Source organism: Cherax quadricarinatus, chromosome 58 (assembly GCF_038502225.1).
Source record: "Cherax quadricarinatus isolate ZL_2023a chromosome 58, ASM3850222v1, whole genome shotgun sequence".
Taxonomy (NCBI): Eukaryota; Metazoa; Arthropoda; class Malacostraca; order Decapoda; family Parastacidae; genus Cherax; species Cherax quadricarinatus.
Window position 1 is genome coordinate 1,622,564 of NC_091349.1, and position 26,146 is coordinate 1,648,709.

Genomic DNA, 26,146 nt, shown 5'->3' on the forward strand with positions numbered 1-26,146 from the left:
AGCAATATATAATTGTAATGTATTATTTAAGAATAAAATAATGGTAATTACAAATTTAATTAATTTCTATATAAAATTACTAATGAAATAAAAAAATTAGCTTAATGGTTGCGTAAAATAGATATGTTAAGTAAAATAACACTTAACATATTGTCGGTAATTCTACCAACATCAATACAACCAAATGCGCTGCATGACCCTCTGGGTCTAGCGCTTTTTATAATAATTTATTATAATAATACAACGTATATATATATATAAAAGAAAAATTGCAAAGGTTAGTGGATGAGTTTGAGAATGTGTGTAAAGGTAGAAAGTTGAAAGTGAACATAGAAAAGAGTAAGGTGATGAGGGTATCAAATGATTTAGATAAAGAAAAATTGGATATCAAATTGGGGAGGAGTATGGAAGAAGTGAATGTTTTCAGATACTTGGGAGTTGACGTGTCGGCGGATGGATTTATGAAGGATGAGGTTAATCATAGAATTGATGAGGGAAAAAAGGTGAGTGGTGCGTTGAGGTATATGTGGAGTCAAAAAACGTTATCTATGGAGGCAAAGAAGGGAATGTATGAAAGTATAGTAGTACCAACACTCTTATATGGGTGTGAAGCTTGGGTGGTAAATGCAGCAGCGAGGAGACGGTTGGAGGCAGTGGAGATGTCCTGTCTAAGGGCAATGTGTGATGTAAATACAGTGGACCCCCGCTTAACGATCACCTCCAAATGCGACCAATTATGTAAGTGTATTTATGTAAGTGCGTTTGTACGTGTATGTTTGGGGGTCTGAAATGGACTAATCTACTTCACAATATTCCTTATGGGAAAAAATTCGGTCAGTACTGGCACCTGAACATACTACTGGAATGAAAAAAGTTCGTTAACCGGGGGTCCACTGTATTATGCAGAAAATTCGGAGTGTGGAAATTAGGAAAAGGTGTGGAGTTAATAAAAGCATTAGTCAGAGGGCAGAAGAGGGGTTGTTGAGGTGGTTTGGTCATTTAGAGAGAATGGATCAAAGTAGAATGACATGGAAAGCATATAAATCTATAGGGGAAGGAAGGAGGGGTAGGGGTCGTCCTCGAAAGGGTTGGAAAGAGGGGGTAAAGGAGGTTTTGTGGGCTAGGGGCTTGGACTTCCAGCAAGCGTGCATGAGCATGTTAGAAAGGAGTGAATGGAGGCGAATGATACTTGGGACCTGACGATCTGTTGGAGTGTGAGCAGGGTAATATTTAGTGAAGGGATTCAGGGAAACCGGTTATTTTCATATAGTCGGACTTGAGTCCTGGAAATGGGAAGTACAATGCCTGCACTTTAAAGGAGGGGTTTGGGATATTGGCAGTTTGGAGGGATATGTTGTGTATCTTTATGTGTGTATGCTTCTAGACTGTTGTATTCTGAGCACCTCTGCAAAAACAGTGATAATGTGTGAGTGTGGTGAAAGTGTTGAATGATGAAAGTATTTTCTTTTTGGGGATTTTCTTTCTTTTTTGGGTCACCCTGCCTCGGTGGGAGACGACCGACTTGTTGAAAAAAAAAATATATAATAAATATATATATAACATATTATACATATATAATATATATATAATATATAAGTAATATATATATATGTATAATACATATATATATTATTTATATATACATATATATATTATATATATATATATATATATATATATATATATATATATATATATATATATATATATATATATATATATATATATATATATATATATATATAAATAATTGATTTATGAAAAAATCGGATAAATAAAGCATTTATATAAATAATATAAATATAAATATTTACGTCGCTTACATGTTCATTTTTTCAACAATTCTTTAAAAGAAAACTTTAGATTTTCAGTAGACATTTTGTCTTAATTATCTTTGTAATGTATTACAACACACATCTATTTCATTTCTTCTTGTAATAAATGTTAAATAATGAAATGTTACGCACAAACTCAAAATGATGACAAATGAAATTTAGTGAAGGAACGAACTAAAAAGTTGTGCTGCCGCCGCCGCCGCCGCCGCCGCCGCCGGGTCCAGCTGCTGGAGGTCAACATCAAGGGTAATGTTTGTCTGCTTTTATTAATGATAAACTTTATAACGAACATAATATAATAATTACTGAGGTAAGATGAGTGATGGTAGAGAGGAAGGTGTTATGTCTCAGCTGTCATCAAGGACACGAAATCAATAATATATTGACCTCACAAGACCCACCAGGGAGGTACCTTGATAACGTTGAGGGCTCGTGATCCATGGAACTGGATTTATATTTCCTCTTCATTGGGTCGATCCTAGTTACCTCCCATTCCCTATGCACTTTATGACCCTTACGAGTTTTGCGCTTCCCAGTTATTGAAATATAAAATGTGGCCATGAGAAGCACAAAAAGCTTTTATTTAGAGAGTCTATGAATAGTTTTACTAATATGTCCCCTCAAGGGAGGTTCCCTGACGCTGGTGAGGGGCTCTTGAACAAGGGAATTGGATCTATTCTCCAGGTCCCTGAATTAAGCCTGGCCTGGTGGCTAAACCCGTCCGGGTTCCATTCCCAGCGAGGGTAGAAACACTGGGCGTGTTTACTTACACCAGTTGTCTATGTTCCCCCATCAGTAAAATGGGTACCTGGGTGTTAGTGGACTGGTGTGGGTCGCATCCTGGGACAAAACTGACATAATTTGCCCAAAATGCTCTACATAACAAGTGGCTCTATATAGTACTGTGTCATTGATGTCAGTTAGGCCTGTATACCTTGTACATGTACTTGTATAAATAAAAATATTATGTTATATCCCCCCACAGGTGCTGTATAATCCTATGGGTTTAGCGCTCCCTCATGATTATAATAATAATTACTAATATGTCATAATTTTTACATTGGTTTGAGGGCACAGATGTTATTGGCATAATAGATATAACCTGTGTTAGTCCAGTCATGACCTCTACAGCCCCACCTCCACTACATATATATTCATCCTCCAAGTAATCCTATTTTGCTCCTTCCTCTCTAAATGTCCAAACTACCTCAATAACCCTTCCTCAGCCCTCTGGATAATCCTTTTAGTTATCCCACGCCTTCTAATCTCCATACTATGAATTCTCTGCATAATATCCACATCACACATATGTCTATTAATGTATGTATGTATGTATGTATGTATGTATGTATGTATGTGTGTCTGTCTGTCTGTCTGTCTGTCTGTCTGTCTGTCTGTCTGTCTGTCTGTCTGTCTGTCTGTCTGTCTGTCTGTCTGTCTGTAGCTTATGAGAGGTTTTTACAAAGCAGAAGTGTTATAAGAAGAGCAGAGTATATGGAGAGTAAAAGAAAGGTAAAGAGAGTGGTGAGAGAGTGCAAAACGAGAGCAGATGATAGAGTGGGAGAGGCACTGTCAAGAAATTTTAATGAAAATAAGAAAAAATTTCTTCTTCTTATTCTTTTTAGTAATCTTTACAGGAAAAGGGGTTACTAGCCCATTGTTCCCGGCATTTTAGTTGACTTTACAACACGCATGGCTTACGGAGGAAAGATTCTTATTCCACTTCCCCATGGATATAAAAGGGAAAGTAATAAGACCAGGAACTATTAAGATAAAATCACAGAAAACTCCGATGAGTGTGTATAAATAAACGTGTACATGTATGTGTAGTGTGACCTAAGTGTAAATAGAAGTAGCAAGACATGCCTGTAATCTTGCATATTTATGAGACAGACAAAAGACACCAGCAATCGTACCATCATGTAAAACAATTACAGGCTTTCGTTTTACACTCACTTGGCAGGACGGTAGTACCTCCCTGGGTGATTGCTGTCTACCAACCTACTACCTATAAGAAAGGGAGGCGGTAATTTCATGCACTAGCCAGGGAGGTATACCATCTTTTAGGAGTGAAGAAGAGCAGAATGTAAGTGTGGTGGAGGTACGTGAGGCATTACGTAGAATGAAAGGGGGTAAAGCAGCTGGAACTGATGGGATCATGACAGAAATGTTAAAAGCAGGGGGGGATATAGTGTTGGAGTGGTTGGTACTTTTGTTTAATGTGTGAAAGAGGGGAAGGTACCTAGGGATTGGCGGAGACCATGTATAGTCCCTTTATATAAAGGGAAAGGGGACAAAAGAGATTGTAAAAATTATAGAGGAATAAGTTTACTGAGTATACCAGGAAAAGTATACGGTAGGGTTATAATTGAAAGAATTAGAGGTAAGACAGAATGTAGGATTGCGGATGAGCAGGGAGGCTTCAGAGTGGGTAGGGGATGTGTAGATCAAGTGTTTACATTGAAGCATATATGTGAACAGTATTTAGATAAAGGTAGGGAAGTTTTTATTGCATTTATGGATTTAGAAAAGGCATATGATAGAGTGGATAGAGGAGCAATGTGGCAGATGTTGCAAGTATATGGAATAGGTGGTAAGTTACTAAATGCTGTTAAGAGTTTTTATGAGGATAGTGAGGCTCAGGTTAGAGTGTGTAGAAGAGAGGGAAAATACTTCCCGGTAAAAGTAGGTCTTAGACAGGGATGTGTAATGTCACCATGGTTGTTTAATATATTTATAGATGGGGTTGTAAAGGAAGTAAATGCTAGGGTGTTCGGGAGAGGGGTGGGGTTAAATTATGGGGAATCAAATTCAAAATGGGAATTGACACAGTTAATTTTTGCTGATGATACTGTGCTTATGGGAGATTCTAAAGAAAAATTGCAAAGGTTAGTGGATGAGTTTGAGAATGTGTGTAAAGGTAGAAAGTTGAAAGTGAACATAGAAAAGAGGAAGGTGATGAGGGTATCAAATGATTTAGATAAAGAAAAATTGGATATCAAATTGGGGAGGAGGAGTATGGAAGAAGTGAATGTTTTCAGATACTTGGGAGTTGACGTGTTGGTGGATGGATTTATGAAGGATGAGGTTAATCATAGAATTGATGAGGGAGAAACGGTGAGTGGTGCGTTGAGGTATATGTGGAGTCAAAAAACGTTATCTATGGAGGCAAAGAAGGGAATGTTTGAAAGTATAGTAGTACCAACACTCTTATATGGATGTGAAGCTTGGGTGGTAAATGCAGCAGCGAGGAGACGGTTGGAGGCAGTGGAGATGTCCTGTCTAAGTGCAATGTGTGGTGTAAATATTATGCAGAAAATTCGGAGTGTGGAAATTAGGAGAAGGTGTGGAGTTAATAAAAGCATTAGTCAGAGGGCAGAAGAGGGGTTGTTGAGGTGGTTTGGTCATTTAGAGAGAATGGATCAAAGTAGAATGGCATGGAAAGCATATAAATCTATAGGGGAAGGAAGGAGGGGTAGGGGTCATCCTCGAAAGGGTTGGAAAGAGGGGGTAAAGGAGGTTTTGTTGGCGAGGGGCTTGGACTTCCAGCAAGCGTGCATGAGCGTGTTAGATAGGAGTGAATGGAGGCGAATGATACTTGGGACCTGACGATCTGTTGGAGTGTGAGCAGGGTAATATTTAGTGAAGGGATTCAGGGAAACCGGTTATTTTCATATAGTCGGACTTGAGTCCTGGAAATGGGAAGTACAATGCCTGCACTTCAAAGGAGGGGTTTGGGATATTGGCAGTTTGGAGGGATATGTTGTGTATCTTTATACGTATATGCTTCTAAACTGTTGTATTCTGAGCACCTCTGCAAAAACAGTGATAATGTGTGAGTGTGGTGAAAGTGTTGAATGATGAAAGTATTTTCTTTTTGGGGATTTTCTTTCTTTTTTGGGTCACCCTGCCTTGGTGGGAGACGGCCGACGTGTTAAAAAAAAAAAAAAAATTGGAGTGAGTTAAACAAGTTAAGAAAGCCTAGGGAAAGTATGGATTTGTCAGTTAAAAACAGAGTAGGAGAGTCAGTAGATGGGGAGAGGGAGGTATTAGGTAGATGGCGAGAATATTTTGAGGAACTTTTAAATGTTAACCCTTTGACTGTTTCAGGGCCCTCTCTGAAACTGTCATTCTATGTCGCCAAATATTCGAAAAAAAAAAAAATTATTTTTTCTTATGAAAATGTTAGGAATATTTTTACTAGTGTTTTAAGCCTAAAAAAAAATTTTTGCCATCAGTACTTACTGAGATATAGAGCCGCAAAGTTTGCAGAAATTGACGTGCGTACAGCAACAGCGGCGACTGCCGCCCACCCGGTATTATTTTATTTACTCTAATTCAAAGGTTTCTTGCATTTTTCAATATTTTTCTTTTCCAGGTAACTTATGTGGCCTGTGAGACCAATGTAAGGTGCATTGTTCAAATATACACTCATTATTTACAACACAATAACAGAACAAACTTTATCACTATTAGTTTGTGTATACACTTTGTTTACACAAACAAACAATACAAAACAATGTTTATTACTAGTGTTCCATAATATATATACATATGTACAGTCACTAACCACGTTCCTAGAACTGCTGCAGCTTGTGGAACTCTTTGAAACATGGGTATATGCAGAGGGGCACTTCACACTCCTCACACATAAAACGAGTGTCTCTGCGTGTTTGTGGGCGTTTTGTGGTATGCATACATACATAACACCTCTTCTGAGCATTTTTCTTGGCAGTAGTAGGAGGCAGTTGTATGGGGTAGTGATCACCAGGCCTCAAACGAGATGACGTCTGTGGGCGCTGGTCTATTGCAGGAGTTGCTCCTTTGTACTTTGCAATTATTTGTCTGATTACTGACAGGCAAAATTCACCATATTTTGGTGTTTTGTTGGTCTTCAACTTGTATATGTTATAAGCATTTAGCATAGAGATATCAACAAGATGGAAAAAAAGTTTGATATACCACTTATAACTCTTGCGTACACAGTCTGCAAACCCAATCTGCATGTCACATTTGTCCACTAAGCGCATATTGAGGTTGTAGTCCATGACAGCTGCAGGCTTTAGAATGGGTTCATTCGTCTCTCTGTTGTCCCTGCCACTGGGTACCATTTCGTTTGTGTGAACTGATGTCAACAATGTGACATCACGTTTGTCATGCCACCGAAATGCCATGATGTCATTGGCAGCAAAGGCTTGCACCTCACCTCTGCGAGTGCCAGCGTCGAACCTTGGCATATGTTTGCGATTACCACGCACTGTGCCACACACGTCTGTCAAGTTCACTCGCAAGAAATCACTGAGTAAGGGGCTTGTGTACCAGTTATCAGTAAATAACATATGCCCCTTACCAAGATATGGTTCCATCATTGTTCGAACCACATCACCAGAGATACCCAATAACTTCATGGTATCTCTCAAAGTATTACTGCCAGTGTACACAATAATATCTAAAACAAGACCACTTCTGCAATCACACAGTACAAATAGCTTTATACCAAAGCGTTTCCTCTTGCTTGGTATATATTGCTTGAATGAGAGTCTTCCTTTGAATAAAATCAAGGACTCATCAATAACAAGCTTCCTGAAGGGATAAAAATACATGCAGCACTTTTGTTTCAGGTACATAAACACATTTCTTATCTTATATAACCTGTCGCTTCTGTCAGGCCTGGTTTTGTCTGAAAAGTGTAACATATGCAACAGTATCAGGAAACGATTGACACCTATAATGTCACTAAAACCTGGAGTTGAAATCAGGCGATCTGTTGTCCATTATGTGGTGACAGTGTGCTTATACACATGTGGCATAAGCATTATTGTGGCAAAAAACAGGTACATCTCTGCCACAGTTGTCTCCTTCCACTTGTGTAGCCGTGATTTTGGTGAGAGAATTGTATTTGCCATGGTGTATTCACAGTATGTGTTGGTTTCCCTGACAATGATGTCCATCAGGGGTTCATCGAAGAATAACTCAAAGCAGTCCAGTTCACTGGCATTGTTCCCAAGTGGACAAGATGGCTTTATTCCACTTTGTGTTTCATCAAAGTCATGGGGACTGGGAACAAACTCGTCACCGTCCTGCCAATCCCAGATGCGGTCTGCTGGTGGGGTCTGGATATTGTACCGTGGTTGTGGCTGTGGTTGTGGCTGTGCAGGTTGTGGTGGTGCAGGTTGTGGCAGTGTGGGGTAGGGTGAGGCTGGTTGTTCTGCTGAGTCAGCCGCGTGGCTAGTAGCGTGGCCCGGTGATGGTGCCACATGGGCCGTGCCACCCTCACTATCACCACCACTGCCTCCTCCCTCACTGTCACCATTCATACCCATCGTTACAATATCGTCATCTTCACTATCAGGTCGTGGTGTTGGGCCACGGGATGTGCTCCCAGAGTTTCTCCTTCCCCTTGGAACAACATATGAAACACTACCAGACCGCATGCTACGTCGTACATACTGGCGCTTCACTGGGGAATATTCACTCTCACTGTCACTAGAACTGCTTTCAATGACCTTGAAATCACTATCACTATCACTATCACTGCTATCATCAGGGTGTTGTACACGACCAAATAGTTTCCTCTTTCGTCCTGGTACAGGCGAAGGTGAATGTGAACAAGCCGGCACAGCACCAGAGGTCGAAGATTGTGGGTCATCTGGGTTTTCGTCACTATTTACGTTATCCTGGGCACTTTTTTCGGTAACACTCACTTGAAAACCCTTGAATTCACTGTCACTGACATTTTCATCGCTGTTAGAGCTATCACTTGGGAACAAAAGACCTCCAATCCGCCGAGGAGTGAGGAACTTCTTACCGAGAGGCATGGTGAAAATGGACTGACAACATGGCGTTCCCACAATGCACCGCTAGGTCCCAAATTTTTTTCACAGGGTGCACACCGACCACTGAGACCCATTCTCTCCCGTGTAGGCCTACCAGGCCTTTGGCGCGCGATTTGAAGCCGCTAGAATTTGTGCGTATAAATACGTCAGAAACATTGGCTCGTAAGACGTATTTATACGTCGGAAACAGTCAAAGGGTTAAGGAAGAAAGAGAGGCAGTAATTTCATACACTGGTCAGGGAGGTATACCATCTTTTAGGAGTGAAGAAGAGCAGAATGTAAGTGTGGGAGAGGTACGTGAGGCATTACGTAGAATGAAAGGGGGTAAAGCAGCTGGAACTGATGGGATCATGACAGAAATGTTAAAAGCAGGGGGGGGATATAGTGTTGGAGTGGTTGGTACTTTTGTTTAATAAATGTATGAAAGAGGGGAAGGTACCTAGGGATTGGCAGAGAGCATGTATAGTCCCTTTATATAAAGGGAAAGGGGACAAAAGAGACTGTAAAAATTATAGAGGAATAAGTTTACTGAGTATACCAGGAGTGTGAGCAAAGTAACATTTATGAAGGGATTCAGGGAAACCGGCAGGCCGGACTTGAGTCCTGGAGATGGGAAGTACAGTGCCTGCACTCTGAAGGAGGGGTGTTAATGTTGCAGTTTAAAAACTGTAGTGTAAAGCACCCTTCTGGCAAGACAGTGATGGAGTGAATGATGGTGAAAGTTTTTCTTTTTCGGGCCACCCTGCCTTGGTGGGAATCGGCCAGTGTGATAATAAAATAAAATAAAACCAGGAAAAGTGTACGGTAGGGTTATAATTGAAAGAATTAGAGTTAAGACAGAATGTAGGATTGCGGATGAGCAAGGAGGTTTCAGAGTGGGTAGGGGGTGTGTAGATCAAGTGTTTACATTGAAGCATATATGTGAACAGTATTTAGATAAAGGTAGGGAAGTTTTTATTGCATTTATGGATTTAGAAAAGGCATATGATAGAGTGGATAGAGGAGCAATGTGGCAGATGTTGCAAGTGTATGGAATAGGTGGTAAGTTATTAAATGCTGTAAAGAGTTTTTATGAGGATAGTGAGGCTCAGGTTAGTGTGTGTAGAAGAGAGGGAGACTACTTCCCAGTAAAAGTAGGTCTTAGACAGGGATGTGTAATGTCACCATGGTTGTTTAATATATTTATAGAGGGGTTGTAAAGGAAGTAAATGCTAGGGTGTTCGGGAGAGGGGTGGGGTTAAATTTTGGGGAATCAAATTCAAAATGGGAATTGACACGGTTACTTTTTGCTGATGATACTGTGCTTATGGGAGATTCTAAAGAAAAATTGCAAAGGTTAGTGGATGAGTTTGGGAATGTGTGTAAAGGTAGAAATTTGAAAGTGAACATAGAAAAGAGTAAGGTGATGAGGGTATCAAATGATTTAGATAAAGAAAAATTGGATATCAAATTGGGGAGGAGGAGTATGGAAGTGAATGTTTTCAGATACTTGGGAGTTGACGTGTCGGCGGATGGATTTATGAAGGATGAGGTTAATCATAGAATTGATGAGGGAAAAAAGGTGTGTATATATATATATATATATATATATATATATATATATATATATATATATATATATATATATATATATATATATATATATATATATATATATATATATATACACACATATATACACATATATATATATATATATATATATACAGTGGACCCCCGCTTAACGATCACCTCCAAATGCGACCAATTATGTAAGTGTATTTATGTAAGTGCGTTTGTACGTGTATGTTTGGGGGTCTGAAATGGACTAATCTACTTCACAATATTCCTTATGGGAAAAAATTCGGTCAGTACTGGCACCTGAACATACTACTGGAAGCAGGGAAGTACTACCGTCCTGCCAGATGACTGTGAAACAAAAACCTGTAACTGTTTTGCATGATGGTAGGATTGCTGGTTTCTTTTTCTGTCTCATAAACACGCTAAGATAACAGGGATATCTTGCTACTCCTACTTACACTTTGGTCACACTTCACAGACACGCACATGCATATATATATATACATACATCTAGGTTTTTCTCCGTTTTCTAAATAGCTCTTGTTCTTTTTTATTTCTTCTATTGTCCATGGGGAAGTGGAAAAGAATCTTTCCTCCGTAAGCCATGCGTGTCGTATGAGGCGACTAAAATGCCGGGAGCAATGGGCTAGTAACCCCTTCTCCTGTATACAATTACTAAAAAAGAGAAGAAGAAAAACTTTATAAAACTGGGTTGCTTAAATGTGCGTGGATGTAGTGCGGATGACAAGAAACAGATGATTGCTGATGTTATGAATGAAAAGAAGTTGGATGTCCTGGCCCTAAGCGAAACAAAGCTGAAGGGGGTAGGAGAGTTTCAGTGGGGGGAAATAAATGGGATTAAATCTGGAGTATCTGAGAGAGTTAGAGCAAAGGAAGGGGTAGCAGTAATGTTAAATGATCAGTTATGGAAGGAGAAAAGAGAATATGAATGTGTAAATTCAAGAATTATGTGGATTAAAGTAAAGGTTGGATGCGAGAAGTGGGTCATAATAAGCGTGTATGCACCTGGAGAAGAGAGGAATGCAGAGGAGAGAGAGAGATTTTGGGAGATGTTAAGTGAATGTATAGGAGCCTTTGAACCAAGTGAGAGAGTAATTGTGGTAGGGGACTTGAATGCTAAAGTAGGAGAAACTTTTAGAGAGGGTGTGGTAGGTAAGTTTGGGGTGCCAGGTGTAAATGATAATGGGAGCCCTTTGATTGAACTTTGTATAGAAAGGGGTTTAGTTATAGGTAATACATATTTTAAGAAAAAGAGGATAAATAAGTATACACGATATGATGTAGGGCGAAATGACAGTAGTTTGTTGGATTATGTATTGGTAGATAAAAGACTGTTGAGTAGACTTCAGGATGTACATGTTTATAGAGGGGCCACAGATATATCAGATCACTTTCTAGTTGTAGCTACACTGAGAGTAAAAGGTAGATGGGATACAAGGAGAATAGAAGCATCAGGGAAGAGAGAGGTGAAGGTTTATAAACTAAAAGAGGAGGCAGTTAGGGTAAGATATAAACAGCTATTGGAGGATAGATGGGCTAATGAGAGCATAGGCAATGGGGTCGAAGAGGTATGGGGTAGGTTTAAAAATGTAGTGTTAGAGTGTTCAGCAGAAGTTTGTGGTTACAGGAAAGTGGGTGCAGGAGGGAAGAGGAGCGATTGGTGGAATGATGATGTAAAGAGAGTAGTAAGGGAGAAAAAGTTAGCATATGAGAAGTTTTTACAAAGTAGAAGTGATGCAAGAAGGGAAGAGTATATGGAGAAAAAGAGAGAAGTTAAGAGAGTGGTGAAGCAATGTAAAAAGAGAGCAAATGAGAGAGTGGGTGAGATGTTATCAACAAATTTTGTTGAAAATAAGAAAAAGTTTTGGAGTGAGATTAACAAGTTAAGAAAGCCTAGAGAAAAAATGGATTTGTCAGTTAAAAATAGGAGAGGAGAGTTATTAAATGGAGAGTTAGAGGTATTGGGAAGATGGAAGGAATATTTTGAGGAATTGTTAAATGTTGATGAAGATAGGGAAGCTGTGATTTCGTGTATAGGGCAAGGAGGAATAACATCTTGTAGGAGTGAGGAAGAGCCAGTTGTGAGTGTGGGGGAAGTTCGTGAGGCAGTAGGTAAAATGAAAGGGGGTAAGGCAGCCGGGATTGATGGGATAAAGATAGAAATGTTAAAAGCAGGTGGGGATATAGTTTTGGAGTGGTTGGTGCAATTATTTAATAAATGTATGGAAGAGGGTAAGGTACCTAGGGATTGGCAGAGAGCATGCATAGTTCCTTTGTATAAAGGCAAAGGGGATAAAAGAGAGTGCAAAAATTATAGGGGGATAAGTCTGTTGAGTGTACCTGGTAAAGTGTATGGTAGAGTTATAATTGAAAGAATTAAGAGTAAGACGGAGAATAGGATAGCAGATGAACAAGGAGGCTTTAGGAAAGGTAGGGGGTGTGTGGACCAGGTGTTTACAGTGAAACATATAAGTGAACAGTATTTAGATAAGGCTAAAGAGGTCTTTGTGGCATTTATGGATTTGGAAAAGGCGTATGACAGGGTGGATAGGGGGGCAGTGTGGCAGATGTTGCAAGTGTATGGTGTAGGAGGTAGGTTACTGAAAGCAGTGAAGAGTTTTTACGAGGATAGTGAGGCTCAAGTTAGAGTATGTAGGAAAGAGGGAAATTTTTTCCCAGTAAAAGTAGGCCTTAGACAAGGATGTGTGATGTCACCGTGGTTGTTTAATATATTTATAGATGGGGTTGTAAGAGAAGTAAATGCGAGGGTCTTGGCAAGAGGCGTGGAGTTAAAAGATAAAGAATCACACACAAAGTGGGAGTTGTCACAGCTGCTCTTTGCTGATGACACTGTGCTCTTGGGAGATTCTGAAGAGAAGTTGCAGAGATTGGTGGATGAATTTGGTAGGGTGTGCAAAAGAAGAAAATTAAAGGTGAATACAGGAAAGAGTAAGGTTATGAGGATAACAAAAAGATTAGGTGATGAAAGATTGAATATCAGATTGGAGGGAGAGAGTATGGAGGAGGTGAACGTATTCAGATATTTGGGAGTGGACGTGTCAGCGGATGGGTCTATGAAAGATGAGGTGAATCATAGAATTGATGAGGGAAAAAGAGTGAGTGGTGCACTTAGGAGTCTGTGGAGACAAAGAACTTTGTCCTTGGAGGCAAAGAGGGGAATGTATGAGAGTATAGTTTTACCAACGCTCTTATATGGGTGTGAAGCGTGGGTGATGAATGTTGCAGCGAGGAGAAGGCTGGAGGCAGTGGAGATGTCATGTCTGAGGGCAATGTGTGGTGTGAATATAATGCAGAGAATTCGTAGTTTGGAAGTTAGGAGGAGGTGCGGGATTACCAAAACTGTTGTCCAGAGGGCTGAGGAAGGGTTGTTGAGGTGGTTCGGACATGTAGAGAGAATGGAGCGAAACAGAATGACTTCAAGAGTGTATCAGTCTGTAGTGGAAGGAAGGCGGGGTAGGGGTCGGCCTAGGAAGGGTTGGAGGGAGGGGGTAAAGGAGGTTTTGTGTGCGAGGGGCTTGGACTTCCAGCAGGCATGCGTGAGCGTGTTTGATAGGAGTGAATGGAGACAAATGGTTTTTAATACTTGACGTGCTGTTGGAGTGTGAGCAAAGTAACATTTATGAAGGGATTCAGGGAAACCGGCAGGCCGGACTTGAGTCCTGGAGATGGGAAGTACAGTGCCTGCACTCTGAAGGAGGGGTGTTAATGTTGCAGTTTAAAAACTGTAGTGTAAAGCACCCTTCTGGCAAGACAGTGATGGAGTGAATGATGGTGAAAGTTTTTCTTTTTCGGGCCACCCTGCCTTGGTGGGAATCGGCCGGTGTGATAATAAAAAAATAATAAAAAATAAATATATATATATATATATATATATATATATGTATATATATATATATATATATAATATACATATATATATACATATACATATATATATATACACACACATATATATATATATATATATATATATATATATATATATATATATATATATATATATATATATATATATATATATATATATATATATATATATATATATATATACACACACACATATATATATATATATATATATATATATATATGTATACAGTATATACATGTACATACATACATACATACATACCATGGAGATATGAGGAGCAAAAACTAGTAAGAAAATAGAAGAAAACCCAGAGGGGTGTGTGTGTGTATATATACTTGTACATGTATGTGTAGTGTGACCTAAGTGTAAATAGAAGTAGCAAGATGTATACCTGAAATCTTTCATGTTTATGAGACAGATAAAAGACACCAGCAATCCTACCATCATCTAAAACAATTACAGGCTTTCGTTTTACACTCACTTGGCAGGATGGTAGTACGTACATACCTTACTGGGCGGTTGTTGTCTTCCAACCTACTACCTAGTATATATATACAGTGGACCCCCGCATAACGATTACCTCCAAATGTGACCAATTATGTAAGTGTATTTATGTAAGTGCATTTGTATGTGTATGTTTGGGGGTCTGAAATGGACCTAGTTACTTCACAATATTCCTTATGGGAAAAAATTCGGTCAGTACTGGCACCTGAACATACTACTGGAATGAAAAAAGTTCGTTAACCGGGGGTCCACTGTATATATATCCATGTATATTACTGTGTATATACATGGAGATGGGAAGTACAGTGCCTGCACTCTGAAGGAGGGGTGTTAATGTTGCAATTTAAAAACTGTAGTGTAAAGCACCCTTCTGGCAAGACAGTGATGGAGTGAATGATGGTGAAAGTTTTTCTTTTTCGGGCCACCCTGCCTTGGTGGGAATCGGCCAGTGTGATAATAAATAAATAAATATATTACTGTGCATATATCCATATATATATTACTGTGTATATATCCATATATATATATTACTGTGTATATATCCATGTAGATTGCTGTATGTATTAATATGTATTCCATTTTTCAAAATCAGCTTTACATTCCAGGAGACTGAACAATGTCGACTGAGACAGGAGATTTGTTGCTGCAGGAGGAGGAGGAGGAGGAGGATTTGGAAGAACTTCTGGCTAAACACCGCAAGGAGAGGAAGCAGCTACAAGGTGAGGCTCGGGCCTCTGTTTGTGGGCCAGGTTATCTCCTTCCAACCATCTATGGAGTATGTTAGTGGTGGTGAAGGCGGAAGTCAGCTAAGTTTTGTAGAGACAGGCCAGACTGTAAGTAGGCACAAGTATACATAACTACAATTATCATACATGGTGTAAATTACTTAGGTGTAAATTACCTAAGTGGTGGGCCATATCCACTGCAGGCCATAGTTTACTGATCCTTAAACAAAAAATTGGAGCTACTTTCTCCTATTTTGGATCAAACCTGATTAATCCCAATTCTTCAGGTGCTGTATGACCTCTACTGGCTTAACATTTCCCCATGAATATAATAATACCAGTAATAATACTTTGTTGCAGCCACCCACATAAATATATAAAGCATTCTCCTGTTCCATCACAGGCACTATCAGATTACAAGATTGCTTTAGGGGTGCTTTGATTCATAAATTTGGATCTAATTTTTATTGTAATGTACAGTAATTGAACTGTTTAGTGTATTACCTTTGACTCTTATAAACTTGTGTTTATGATTATGTTTAATGAGATACAGTACAAGTGATCAAGTTACCTCTCCAGCCAAGGTAGGGTGATCAGAAAAACAATAGGGAAACATTCACCATCATTTATTCATTAGCTGTCTTGCTTGAAGTGCGCAGATATTGCAGTGCAAATGACCCTCTGAATTGTAACATCCTTACCCCTCCTCCAGAGTGCAGGCACTATACTTTCCACCTCCATGATTATAACATCCCACCCCTCCTCCAGAGTGCAGGCACTATACTTTCCACCTCCAGGACTGTAACATCCCACCTCTACTCCAGAGTGCATGCACTGTACTTCCCACCTCCAGGACTGTAATATCCCACCCCTTCCTCCAGAGTGCAGGCACAGTACTTCCTACCTCCAGGACTGTAATATCCCACCCCTTCCTCCAGAGTGCAGGCACAGTACTTCCTACCTCCAGGACTGTAATATCCCACCCCTCCTCCAGAGTGCAAGCACTCTACTTCTTGCCTCCATGAATCAAGTTTAGCTAATTAGTTTTCCTGAATCCCTTCATAAGTGTTACATATGTTCTAACATAAGTAATCTTCATTACTCTGGGTTACAGCACGAATTCAGCAGTTGAAGAAGTCCACTAATAAGGATAAAAAGAAGAAGAAGGAGGCAGGGGAGGAGATCGCTCGACTAGAAAAAGAACTGAAAGGCCGACATGAGGAAGAATTAGCTGCATTTAGATCATCTGAACAGGAGGTTAATATTTTTTCATACTTTATTAATCCCATTATACAGTGTAAGGGTTTAGTTTCTTTTGAAGCTCATAAAATATATTCTAGACTATTTTAAAGTAAAAATAAAACTGATTGCTGTAGTACCCTGGAGCTGCATTCTGTTAATTTTGTTGAAATAAACAGTGACTGCAGCTACATAAAGTATACTGTAAGAATATTGCTTGTAGTGAGAAGATTGGAATTAGTATTTGATACACTGTTACTGTTCTCTGGGTGCACAGGAAGCTTCTCTGAGCAATGGTGTGGATACCTTGAATCTTTCCCAGGATGGTTTTAGTGATCTGCGTGAAGTGAACAGGGAGGATGAACCCATCCTACCAGAGCAGGATCAAGGTAGGTTGCACACTGAAATGACCAGTTCTGTATGTATATATTCGTCATAGCAGAAAATGCTTAATTGGATGACTTTTTAGCACACAAGTCATTTCCTGCCAAGGTATGATGGCTTAAAGAAAAGCTTATGTTTACTACTTGCACTCAGAGTTTCTTCCCAGTAAGGCACAAACATCATGAACCAGTCATGACCACATCCCAACCTAACCTGTGAAGTGCAAGGCACTGTATTTCTTTCCTCCAAAGCTCAAGCTCATCTATCCAGTTTTTCTCAATCCCTTCACAGATTTTAGCATGCTTGCACTCCAAGTACCAAAAGCCGCTCGTCTTTACTCTTTTCAGTTTCATATACTCACAGATAACTGCTAGGTGTTCAAGCCCAAACCACACAAAACCTACTTCACACCCTACCTCAGGCATCTCCTATTTATCCTTCCATCCACCTGAGGTATAAGCATTTAGGGAAGCAGTGTTAGCATGAAGAGAGATTAAAATAGAATACATACTTACTACTTAGGTCACACTACACATACATGTACAAGCATATATATACACACCCCTCTGGGTATTCTTCTATTTTCTTTCTAGTTCTTGTTCTTGTTTATTTCCTCTTATCTCCATGGGGAAGTGGAACAGAATTCTTCCTCCGTAAGCCATGCATGTTGTAAGAGGCGACTAAAATGCCGGGAGCAAGGGGCTAGTAACCCCTTCTCCCGTATAAATTACTAAATTTAAAAGAGAAACTTTCGTTTTTCTTTTTGGGCCACCCTGCCTTGGTGGGATACGGCCGGTGTGTTGAAAGAAAGAAAGACTTGCTACTTAGATCCAAAAAGGTTTTCCCTGGAGGCCTAGGTGCTGTATTTCATGGCTTGTAAGACTCGGCTTATAAGACTTGTTTTAGTTTCAATGGCTCGGCATCGGGCATAACTGGGAGAGCTACAGCCCACCCCACACCCCAAACTTTTAGCTCCCATCACTAACCTTCAGTTATAGGATGCAGGGTGGTTTTTGGATACATTTTATGGAAAAAAAAATGCAAATAATAAGCCACGAAATATGGTAAATATTAAACTGTAGATGTGGTAATCCCTGAATCCTTGTCAGACATTCACTGGGTATATAATATATGTATCAAACTGGTCCAGGTAGGAAAATAAGCAAAGCAGAGAGGCGTCGGCAGAAGAAAGCCGAGGCCAACCGTGAGCGAGAGGCAAGGATACGAGAGGAAGAAGCCAACAGCAGGTTCAGCGCTCGAAGCATCGAGGCAGAGAAACTGAAGCAGCTATTACGAGAGAGAAAACTCAAGATGGAAGAGATCAAACCTGATGGCAATTGGTGAGGAACAGTTACATACTAACTTTTTATATTTTACATCCAATTTATGAACAAGAAAGGGTTTGTATTAACCCCATAGATTAATAAATTCTTGATTGGTGTGGCTTTCCTGCACATATAGGAATACAAATATACTGTATTGCATTTCTTGCTTTTTTTTTTTTTTAACCTATTCATGTTTTTCGTTTGTTGGATTTAGAATGCTATTCTTATGGGTAAATTATTTGCTACTTTAAGTACACTAATTTAATTACTTTAATTACACTAATTAATTGAAGGCCTATTAACAAGGTTTTTACTTGAACTGCCTCATTTGTACTCTAAAATTTTTTATCGACATTAAGCACTTCACATCAAGCCTTTGTAAACAGTCTGAATTTCTTTCCTCTGGGAATTGTAGATTAAGACCATTAACCAGGTAGATACATGGGTCCCATTAAAGTAGTGTGAAGAAATGTCATTTCAAACCTTGTCATAAGTAGATGAAAACTTATAGATTTAGGTGACACCTTGAGAGTATGAAGTATTAAACTACATTATCTTAGCTGATATCTTCAAAGAAGTTTCTACCTAGCAATCAGTATTGTCAGTAGTGCATGTGATGTTATTGTGAACAAATTACAGCCTCTCCTCACTTAGCGATGTACACTCGTTTACCGATGCCACGGACTTACGACAGGCTCTCTGGCCAGATTCATACCTAAATAATGTATATTAGAGCTGATTTCCTCTATTCTGTTTATTACAATGTACAGTACACTACTGCATAAACATTTAAAAATATACCAGAAATGTTATAAATGGTGCAAAGGTGACATTAAAACAGTATCAAAGATGGTTGACACAAACTCACTACCATTATAGTATGCTCCTCACTTAGCAACGAATTCGTTTAATGACATGGTCTTAGGAATGGAACTCCTTCATTAAGTGAGGAGAGGCTGTATATATTAATTTAAATAATGCTGTTGATATCTAGTGACAGGCCATTTTTTATTAATTAAGATTGCACATTTTAAGCTTTCGGGGCAAGGGGCTGGTAACCCCTTCTCCTGTATACATTACTAAAGTTAAAAAGAAAAACTTTTGTTTTTCTTTTTTGGGCCACTGTGCTTCGGTGGGATACGGCCGGTGTGTTGAAAAAAGAAAGAAAGATTTGTGGCTTTAAGATTTCTTCACATATTTTACTTCTTTACAGGAAAACCATTAACTCATGAATAACTGAATACATGGATATTTCCTTAATTCTTACAGTATGTATGCTGCTATAGCTCACCAGATTGGAGGAGAAGCAACAGTTCGATCACTGCGATCACAAGCTGGTCACTTCATTCGCACAAATTATGAAGCCTTTGCACCTTTCATAACAGACTCCAAGACTGGAGAACTTTTGACTCCTGAACAATTTGCTGAATATTGTTCTCAAATTGAAAATACACCGGCGTGGGGCGGCCAGCCTGAGGTACATGCATGAGACTTACATTCACTAGTAATGTCAGTGTATCTTAGTTTTAATCTTCTACAGTAACTCATAAAACAGTTTTATTATAATATCAGGTGTTCACGTCTTTGTTACTCCCATGACATTTTTGTATTCTGTACTAAGCAACTATATGATCAGTTAATGTTTCTAAATGTAATTTAGCTAACTTGTGTAATAAATCTTATTGAATCCCCCCTCACTGTACAATAATTGTCTCAGGGATGGTGCCTTCGTGCTGGTGAGGAGGCTCTTGATCCAAGTGAACCTATCCTCCCCTTCTTGGAATCCAACTTGATTACCTCTGATTAGCCTCTAAGAGTTTAGTGCTTTCCCCACTGATTATAATAGTAATAATAATAATATAATTATGAGCATGTTAGATAGGAGTGAATGGAGACAAATGGTATTTGGGACCTGACGAGCTGTTGGAGTGTGAGCAGGGTAATATTTAGTGAAGGGATTCAGGGAAACCGGTTATTTTTATATAGCCGGACTTGAGTCCTGGAAATGGGAAGTACAATGCCTGCACTTCAAAGGAGGGGTTCGGGATATTGGCAGTTTGGAAAGATATGTTGTGTATCTTTATACGTATATGCTTCTAAACTGTTGTATTCTTAGCACCACTGCAAAAACAATGATTATGTGAGAGTGAGGTGAAAGTGTTGAATGATGATGAAAGTATGTATTTTCTTTTTAGGGATTTTCTTTCTTTTTTGGGTCACCCTGCCTCGGTGGGAGACAGCCGACTTGTTAAAAAAAAAAAAATTATGAATTACTGTACAATACTTTGATGCTGCTACGTCACTCTTTTGTTTGAATGTTTAGAAAGATTTCTTAATTTTTTTAATAACTTATAATGTGATACAACATTCCATTTTTAATGGGGGTGGACCAGCAGAAGACCTTGGTCAAATATCCAGAGGCTCCAAAGAGCAGGTCACTTGATTACGTTTTGTGTCAGGAGAAATTTTCCCATTCCTATCGAGAAACAAAGTACAGTGGAACCCCAAGTTTAGGCTGTAATCCATTTCGGGAGCTAGGCCTAAATTCGAAACGGCCTAAAATCGAAGCAATATTTCCCATAAGAAATCATGTAAATACAGTAAATCCATTCCAGACCCACAAAAATATTCACAAAAAATACATTTTTTAAAGATTAAGTATAGTTTAACATATATATAGTACTTAAAACATATAGTGCTTAAATGAGTAATACAATATATAAACATTTAAATGAACATTTAAAATCACATTTACATACCTTTACTGAAGAGTCTTGCTGGCATCTGGAAGATAGGGAGGAGAAGAGAGGGAGGAGAAGAGAGGGAGGAGAAGAGAGGGAGGAGAAGAGAGGGAGGACTTATTATTTGGAAGGGGAATCCCCTTCCATAAAGACTAGGTAACAAGTCCATATCTGGGGTTATTTCCTTTCTTTGCCTTTTAATTCCACATTCCACATGTGTCCTTAATCACTGAAGAAGGTACCTCCTTCACTCCCTCTTCCTCCTTCTCTGAAGCAAGTTCCTTATGGTGGCTTATTTCACAATCAATAAACAAGCACTAAACACAATGAATTTATTGTAAAATGTTTTAATGAGCGTGCAGGGTAATGTTCACTCAAGGATAAGCAAAGCTAAACTGGCTCACGGCACCTGCTGCACAGGCACGGGCAGGTGGACAGGTCTGGTACGCCGGCCGAAATATGGGGCACAGTCTGAAACTCAGGACAAAATTTAGCCGAGAAAAGCGGTCGAAACTCGAAGCTGCTGATACTCAGGTCAGCCGAAACTCAGGGTTCCACTGTACTGTATCCCCTTCCTACTCTGATTTATATTATTCATGTCCTTCCTGTACTGAACAATCCACTGGTTACACAAGTTCTGTATTTGTTGTGATTCTTATAATTTCTGACCTCTGCACATTTTTTCTGGCTGATGAAGAATGAGTTACACCACCATAGCTGGAACAGTCTATAACTTGTTCAGAATTGGGAGAAGAAGCTGTAGATGTTTTAGCCTAGGCTGCATAATTGCCAGAAATACTGTGCATAATTAATGACTTTCTAAATAACTTGTACCTTTTTGTAACTTTTTGTTTGAAGTTATTATAAGCTCTGTTTGGAGATAAAATTTATTTTCATTTTCATTATCAGTTTGCAAGACATGATAATGGTATAGGATGGACTGAAACATTGTCTACAGTTTCCTCTCGAAGTTATGGGTTGTTAATATTCGACTGATCTTTTTGTCTCTCGACATTACCCTGTTTCCCATTTTCACCAAACTTTACAAACCCTTTTTTGGCTGTCTGCAACGTACCTCCCTAACCATTCACCCTCACTCCATCCCCTTCTCTGGCATTTCTTAATACACATATACTGCTGACTATTGTCCCTTGCTCTGTGTCCTCTTATTTTAAATCTCATTTACATACTCTTAGTGTGAAGTACAGTATTCTGTATTCTTTTCATTTTTTCAGCTCCGTGCCCTGTCACAAGTGATGCAAAGAAAAATTGAAGTATTACAGGTAAGTTTAGATAAAGATGGATGAAGTTGTGGGAGCTTGGATGAAGATAACTTGATTTGTATTAGTGTAGATAAAAATAACTTGATTTATGTTAGTTTGCTGAGAGATGTCTTGGCGCTAGCTCTGGAAGCAGAATGGTAGTAATATTGTTAAATGTTACTACCATGCTTTATTAGCAAGGGAAAGTGTATGTTTCACTAGCAAGGGAAAGTGTATGCTTCACTAGCAAGGGAAAAGTTCATGCTTCACTAGCAAGGGAAAGTGTATGCTTCATTAGCAAGGGAAAGGTTCATGCTTCACTAGCAAGGGAAAGTGTATGCTTCATTAGCAAGGGAAAAGTTCATGCTTCACTAGCAAGGGAAAGTGTATGCTTCATTAGCAAGGGAAAAGTTCATGCTTCACTAGCAAGGGAAAGTGTGTATATACTTCATTGATAAATCAGTACAGTAAAGAGTTTTTATGAGGATAGTGGGGCCCAGATTAGAGTATGTAGGAGAGAGGGAGATTATTTCCCAGTAAAAGTAGGCCTTAGACAAGGATATGTGATGTCACTGTGGTTATTCAGAATATTTATAAGTAGGGTTGTAAGAGAAGTGGATGTGCTGTGTGGGGTTAAAGAGAGGTGTGGGGTTAAAAGATAAAGAATCTAACACAAAGTGGGAGTTGTCACAGTTGCTCTTTGCTGATGACACTGCTTTATCCATGAAAGCAAAGAGGGAATGTATGAGAGTATAGCTGTACCAATGCTCTTGTATGGGTGTGAGGCATGAGTTGTGGATGTTGCAACAAGGAGAAGGGTGGAGGCAATGGAGATGTCATGTCTGAGGGCAATCTGTGGTGTAAATATAATGCAGAGAATCTGTAGTTTGGGGATTAGGAGGAGGTGTAGGATTACTAAAACTATTATCCAGAGGGCTGAGGAGGGGTTATTGATATGGTTTGGACATGTAAAGAGGATGGAACGAAATAGAATGATAGAATGACTTCGAGAGTATACAAATATGTAGTGGAGGGAAGGCAGGGTAGGGGTCAGCCTAGGAAAGGTTGGAGGGAGGGGGTAAAGGAGGTTTTGTGTGCGAGGGGCTTGGACTTCCAGCAAGCGTGCATGAGCGTGTTAGACAGGAGCGAATGGAAACAAATGGTTTTTAGGACTTGACGTGCTGTTGGAGTGTAAGCGAGGTAACATTTATGAAGGGATTCAAGGAACCCGGCAGGCCGGACTTGAGTCCTGGAGATGGGAAGTACAGTGTCTGCGCTCTGAAGGAGGGGTGTTAATGTTGCAGTTTTATAACTGTAGTGTAGGCATGCCTCTGGCAAGACAGTTATGGAGTGAATGATGATGAAAGTTTTTCTTTTTTGGGCCACCCTGCCTTGGTGGGAAACGGCTGATGTGTTAATAAATAAAATAAATAAACCTTTATCAATCTTGATGATGTGAGACAGAACCAAATAACTTCAGTTTTCCTTCTCTAATATATACTGTACTGTATAAAGGTCAGAATAATTCTTTGGTGATTTTCATGAATATAAAACAGTTCACCAAATTGTGTAAAAATTGAAGGAAAAAAGTAAAAGAAAATAGAGTTTTATGAAATAAAGTTTTTATAAACAAATTTTTATTGACCCAAGAAGAGTGGTGATAATGAAACACAACGGCTAAGAGTAAGTCAGTAGTGCAAAACAAGAAAGGAAAGATAAGAGATATGGGAAGAAGGACCGAGTGAGTGGCTACATCATGTGAAGGTGCGCATTAGAGCCTCAGTGCACCGCCTGAGGCTCTAATGTGGGGAGTTCACCAGGAAAAGTACACTAATTATTTTCTTAGATGACTGTACAGTGTATAGCCATTGTACTGGTAGATAGATCTGTAGATAATTCATATTAATAATTTTTCTTAATTTATGAATGACGATGGTGTTATTTTTATATGGAAAAAGTAATGTTTATTCTGTATGGTAAACTACTCAAGGAAGGTTGCTTGAAGCCTGTGAGGAGCTTTGATCCAAATATGTAATTGAACCTCTCTTCCTCTTCTTTGTATTGAACCTGAATGTCTCCCCTCCTTCTCAGGTGCTGTGTGACCACTACAGGTTTAGCACTCACAAATGAATGTAATAATAATGCCTGGATGGTAAATGTGCTAGCTTCTTTACTTCTTAATAATTTTGAGCTAAAATTATTTGATACTAAATTGTTTATTTATGGCATTTAAAAAACAAAAATAGAATTGAATATCAACCTGGAGTTTACCTGGAGAGAGTTCCGGGGGTCAACGCCCACGCGGCCCGGTCTGTGACCAGGCCTCCTTAGGTCAGTGTCCCAGGATGCGACCCACACCAGTCGACTAACACCCAGGTACCCATTTTAGTGATGGGGAACATAGACAACAGGTTGAAAGAAACACGTCCAATGTTTCTACTCTGGCTGGGAATCGAACCCAGACCCTCGCCGTGTGAAGCGAGAGCGTTAACCACCAGGCCACCAAAATTCCTCCAAAATTGGTGAAATGTCTTGTTTAGCCATATTCTGGCAGTATTGATTTTCTTATTATGGACAGTGTTGTAAAGTAACTGTTTTCACATGTATTCTTGTAGCATTAATGATCACTGTCTTAACACTAGACTCTCACTTTCCTTTTTCAGGCGGAAGGCACACCTGTTATATTTGGTGAAGATTGCACTGACAAAAAAGCCATTGTGCTGGCATACTACCGTCACTACTATGGCCTCGGGGAACACTACAACTCGGTCACTGAGCTTGGCACTGTGTCAGAGGAAGATGCAAGATAATGCAGTAACTCAAGAGTTCATTAGACCATTTACAGAGTTCTATATAATTCAGCTGTTCTATATTGTTCTTGTGTTCTACTGTATATAGTTCAGCTGGTCTGCAATACAGTAAATAGATCTTGCATTTTACTGTATATAGTTCAGGTGTACTGTATAGTTTAGAAGTTATATATAGCTCATGATTACATATATTAGAAGTACCTGTATAACATAGAGCAATGTAATATACTTGTGCTGTGATTTAAAAAACAATATTGTGCACATAATTATGATGACAGTGTAAAGTCAAGATCTTATATAAGGTGTTTTGTAAGCACTAAACTCGTGGTGCCTCGTTTGATATTTAATTTATATGTAGTTTTATTTTTAATTTTCCATTGTTTGTGGCACTGATTACCTCCCCTTCTAACCCATTCCATTGTTCTACTGCCCTTCTAGAGAAGACTATTCTAGTATACTTTTGGTAGTTTTTTAGTTTATTATTATGGCCTCTTAATCTTCCTTTTAATGGTGTTAGGAAGTTATTATAAATTCTTTTTGTTTTATAATCTTGTGTGCCTTAGAGCATATGTGTGGCTAGAATGGGGGAAGGTAATACCTTCAGTGATAACCTGTAGCTTCATATTATGGTACTTGTGTGATATAATTAGTATAGTTGTGTGATGTACTAAGTATATCACACAGCTAAGGGGTTTATGTTTCCTTGTTGAATTAGGAAAGACTTTCTATTTATACACTAAATTTTTTGTACTCTAAACCACAATATCACCCATCCTTCAGAGTATAGACAGGTCTAACTAATCAGAATATCCTCATAAATTACCTTGCTCACACTCCAACAGCTTGTCAAATTTGCTTTCATTCACTATGACCTAACTTGCTTACACATAATTATGATGTTGCATATATTTATTTTTGTCAAAATCATGCCTGTAGTAAAATCTATATACGTATATATTCTGAGGTACACTTGAAATATTCTTACATTTAGCAATGTAAAATATTAGATGAC

The 26,146-nt window shown here is 39.0% G+C and overlaps 1 protein-coding gene across 1 annotated transcript; it reads left to right on the plus strand.

The window, feature by feature from the left end:
• The first annotated feature begins 1,957 nt into the window (after window positions 1-1,957).
• Window positions 1,958-25,562, plus strand: LOC128698033 (deubiquitinase OTUD6B). Its single transcript, XM_053790073.2, has 8 exons — window positions 1,958-2,081; window positions 15,254-15,367; window positions 16,488-16,630; window positions 16,890-17,001; window positions 18,147-18,336; window positions 19,591-19,798; window positions 22,298-22,345; window positions 24,988-25,562. Exons 2-8 carry the CDS (start codon window positions 15,265-15,267, stop codon window positions 25,132-25,134), a joined length of 951 nt encoding a protein of 316 aa, XP_053646048.2. The 5' UTR covers window positions 1,958-2,081; window positions 15,254-15,264; the 3' UTR covers window positions 25,135-25,562.
• The last annotated feature ends 584 nt before the right edge of the window (window positions 25,563-26,146 follow it).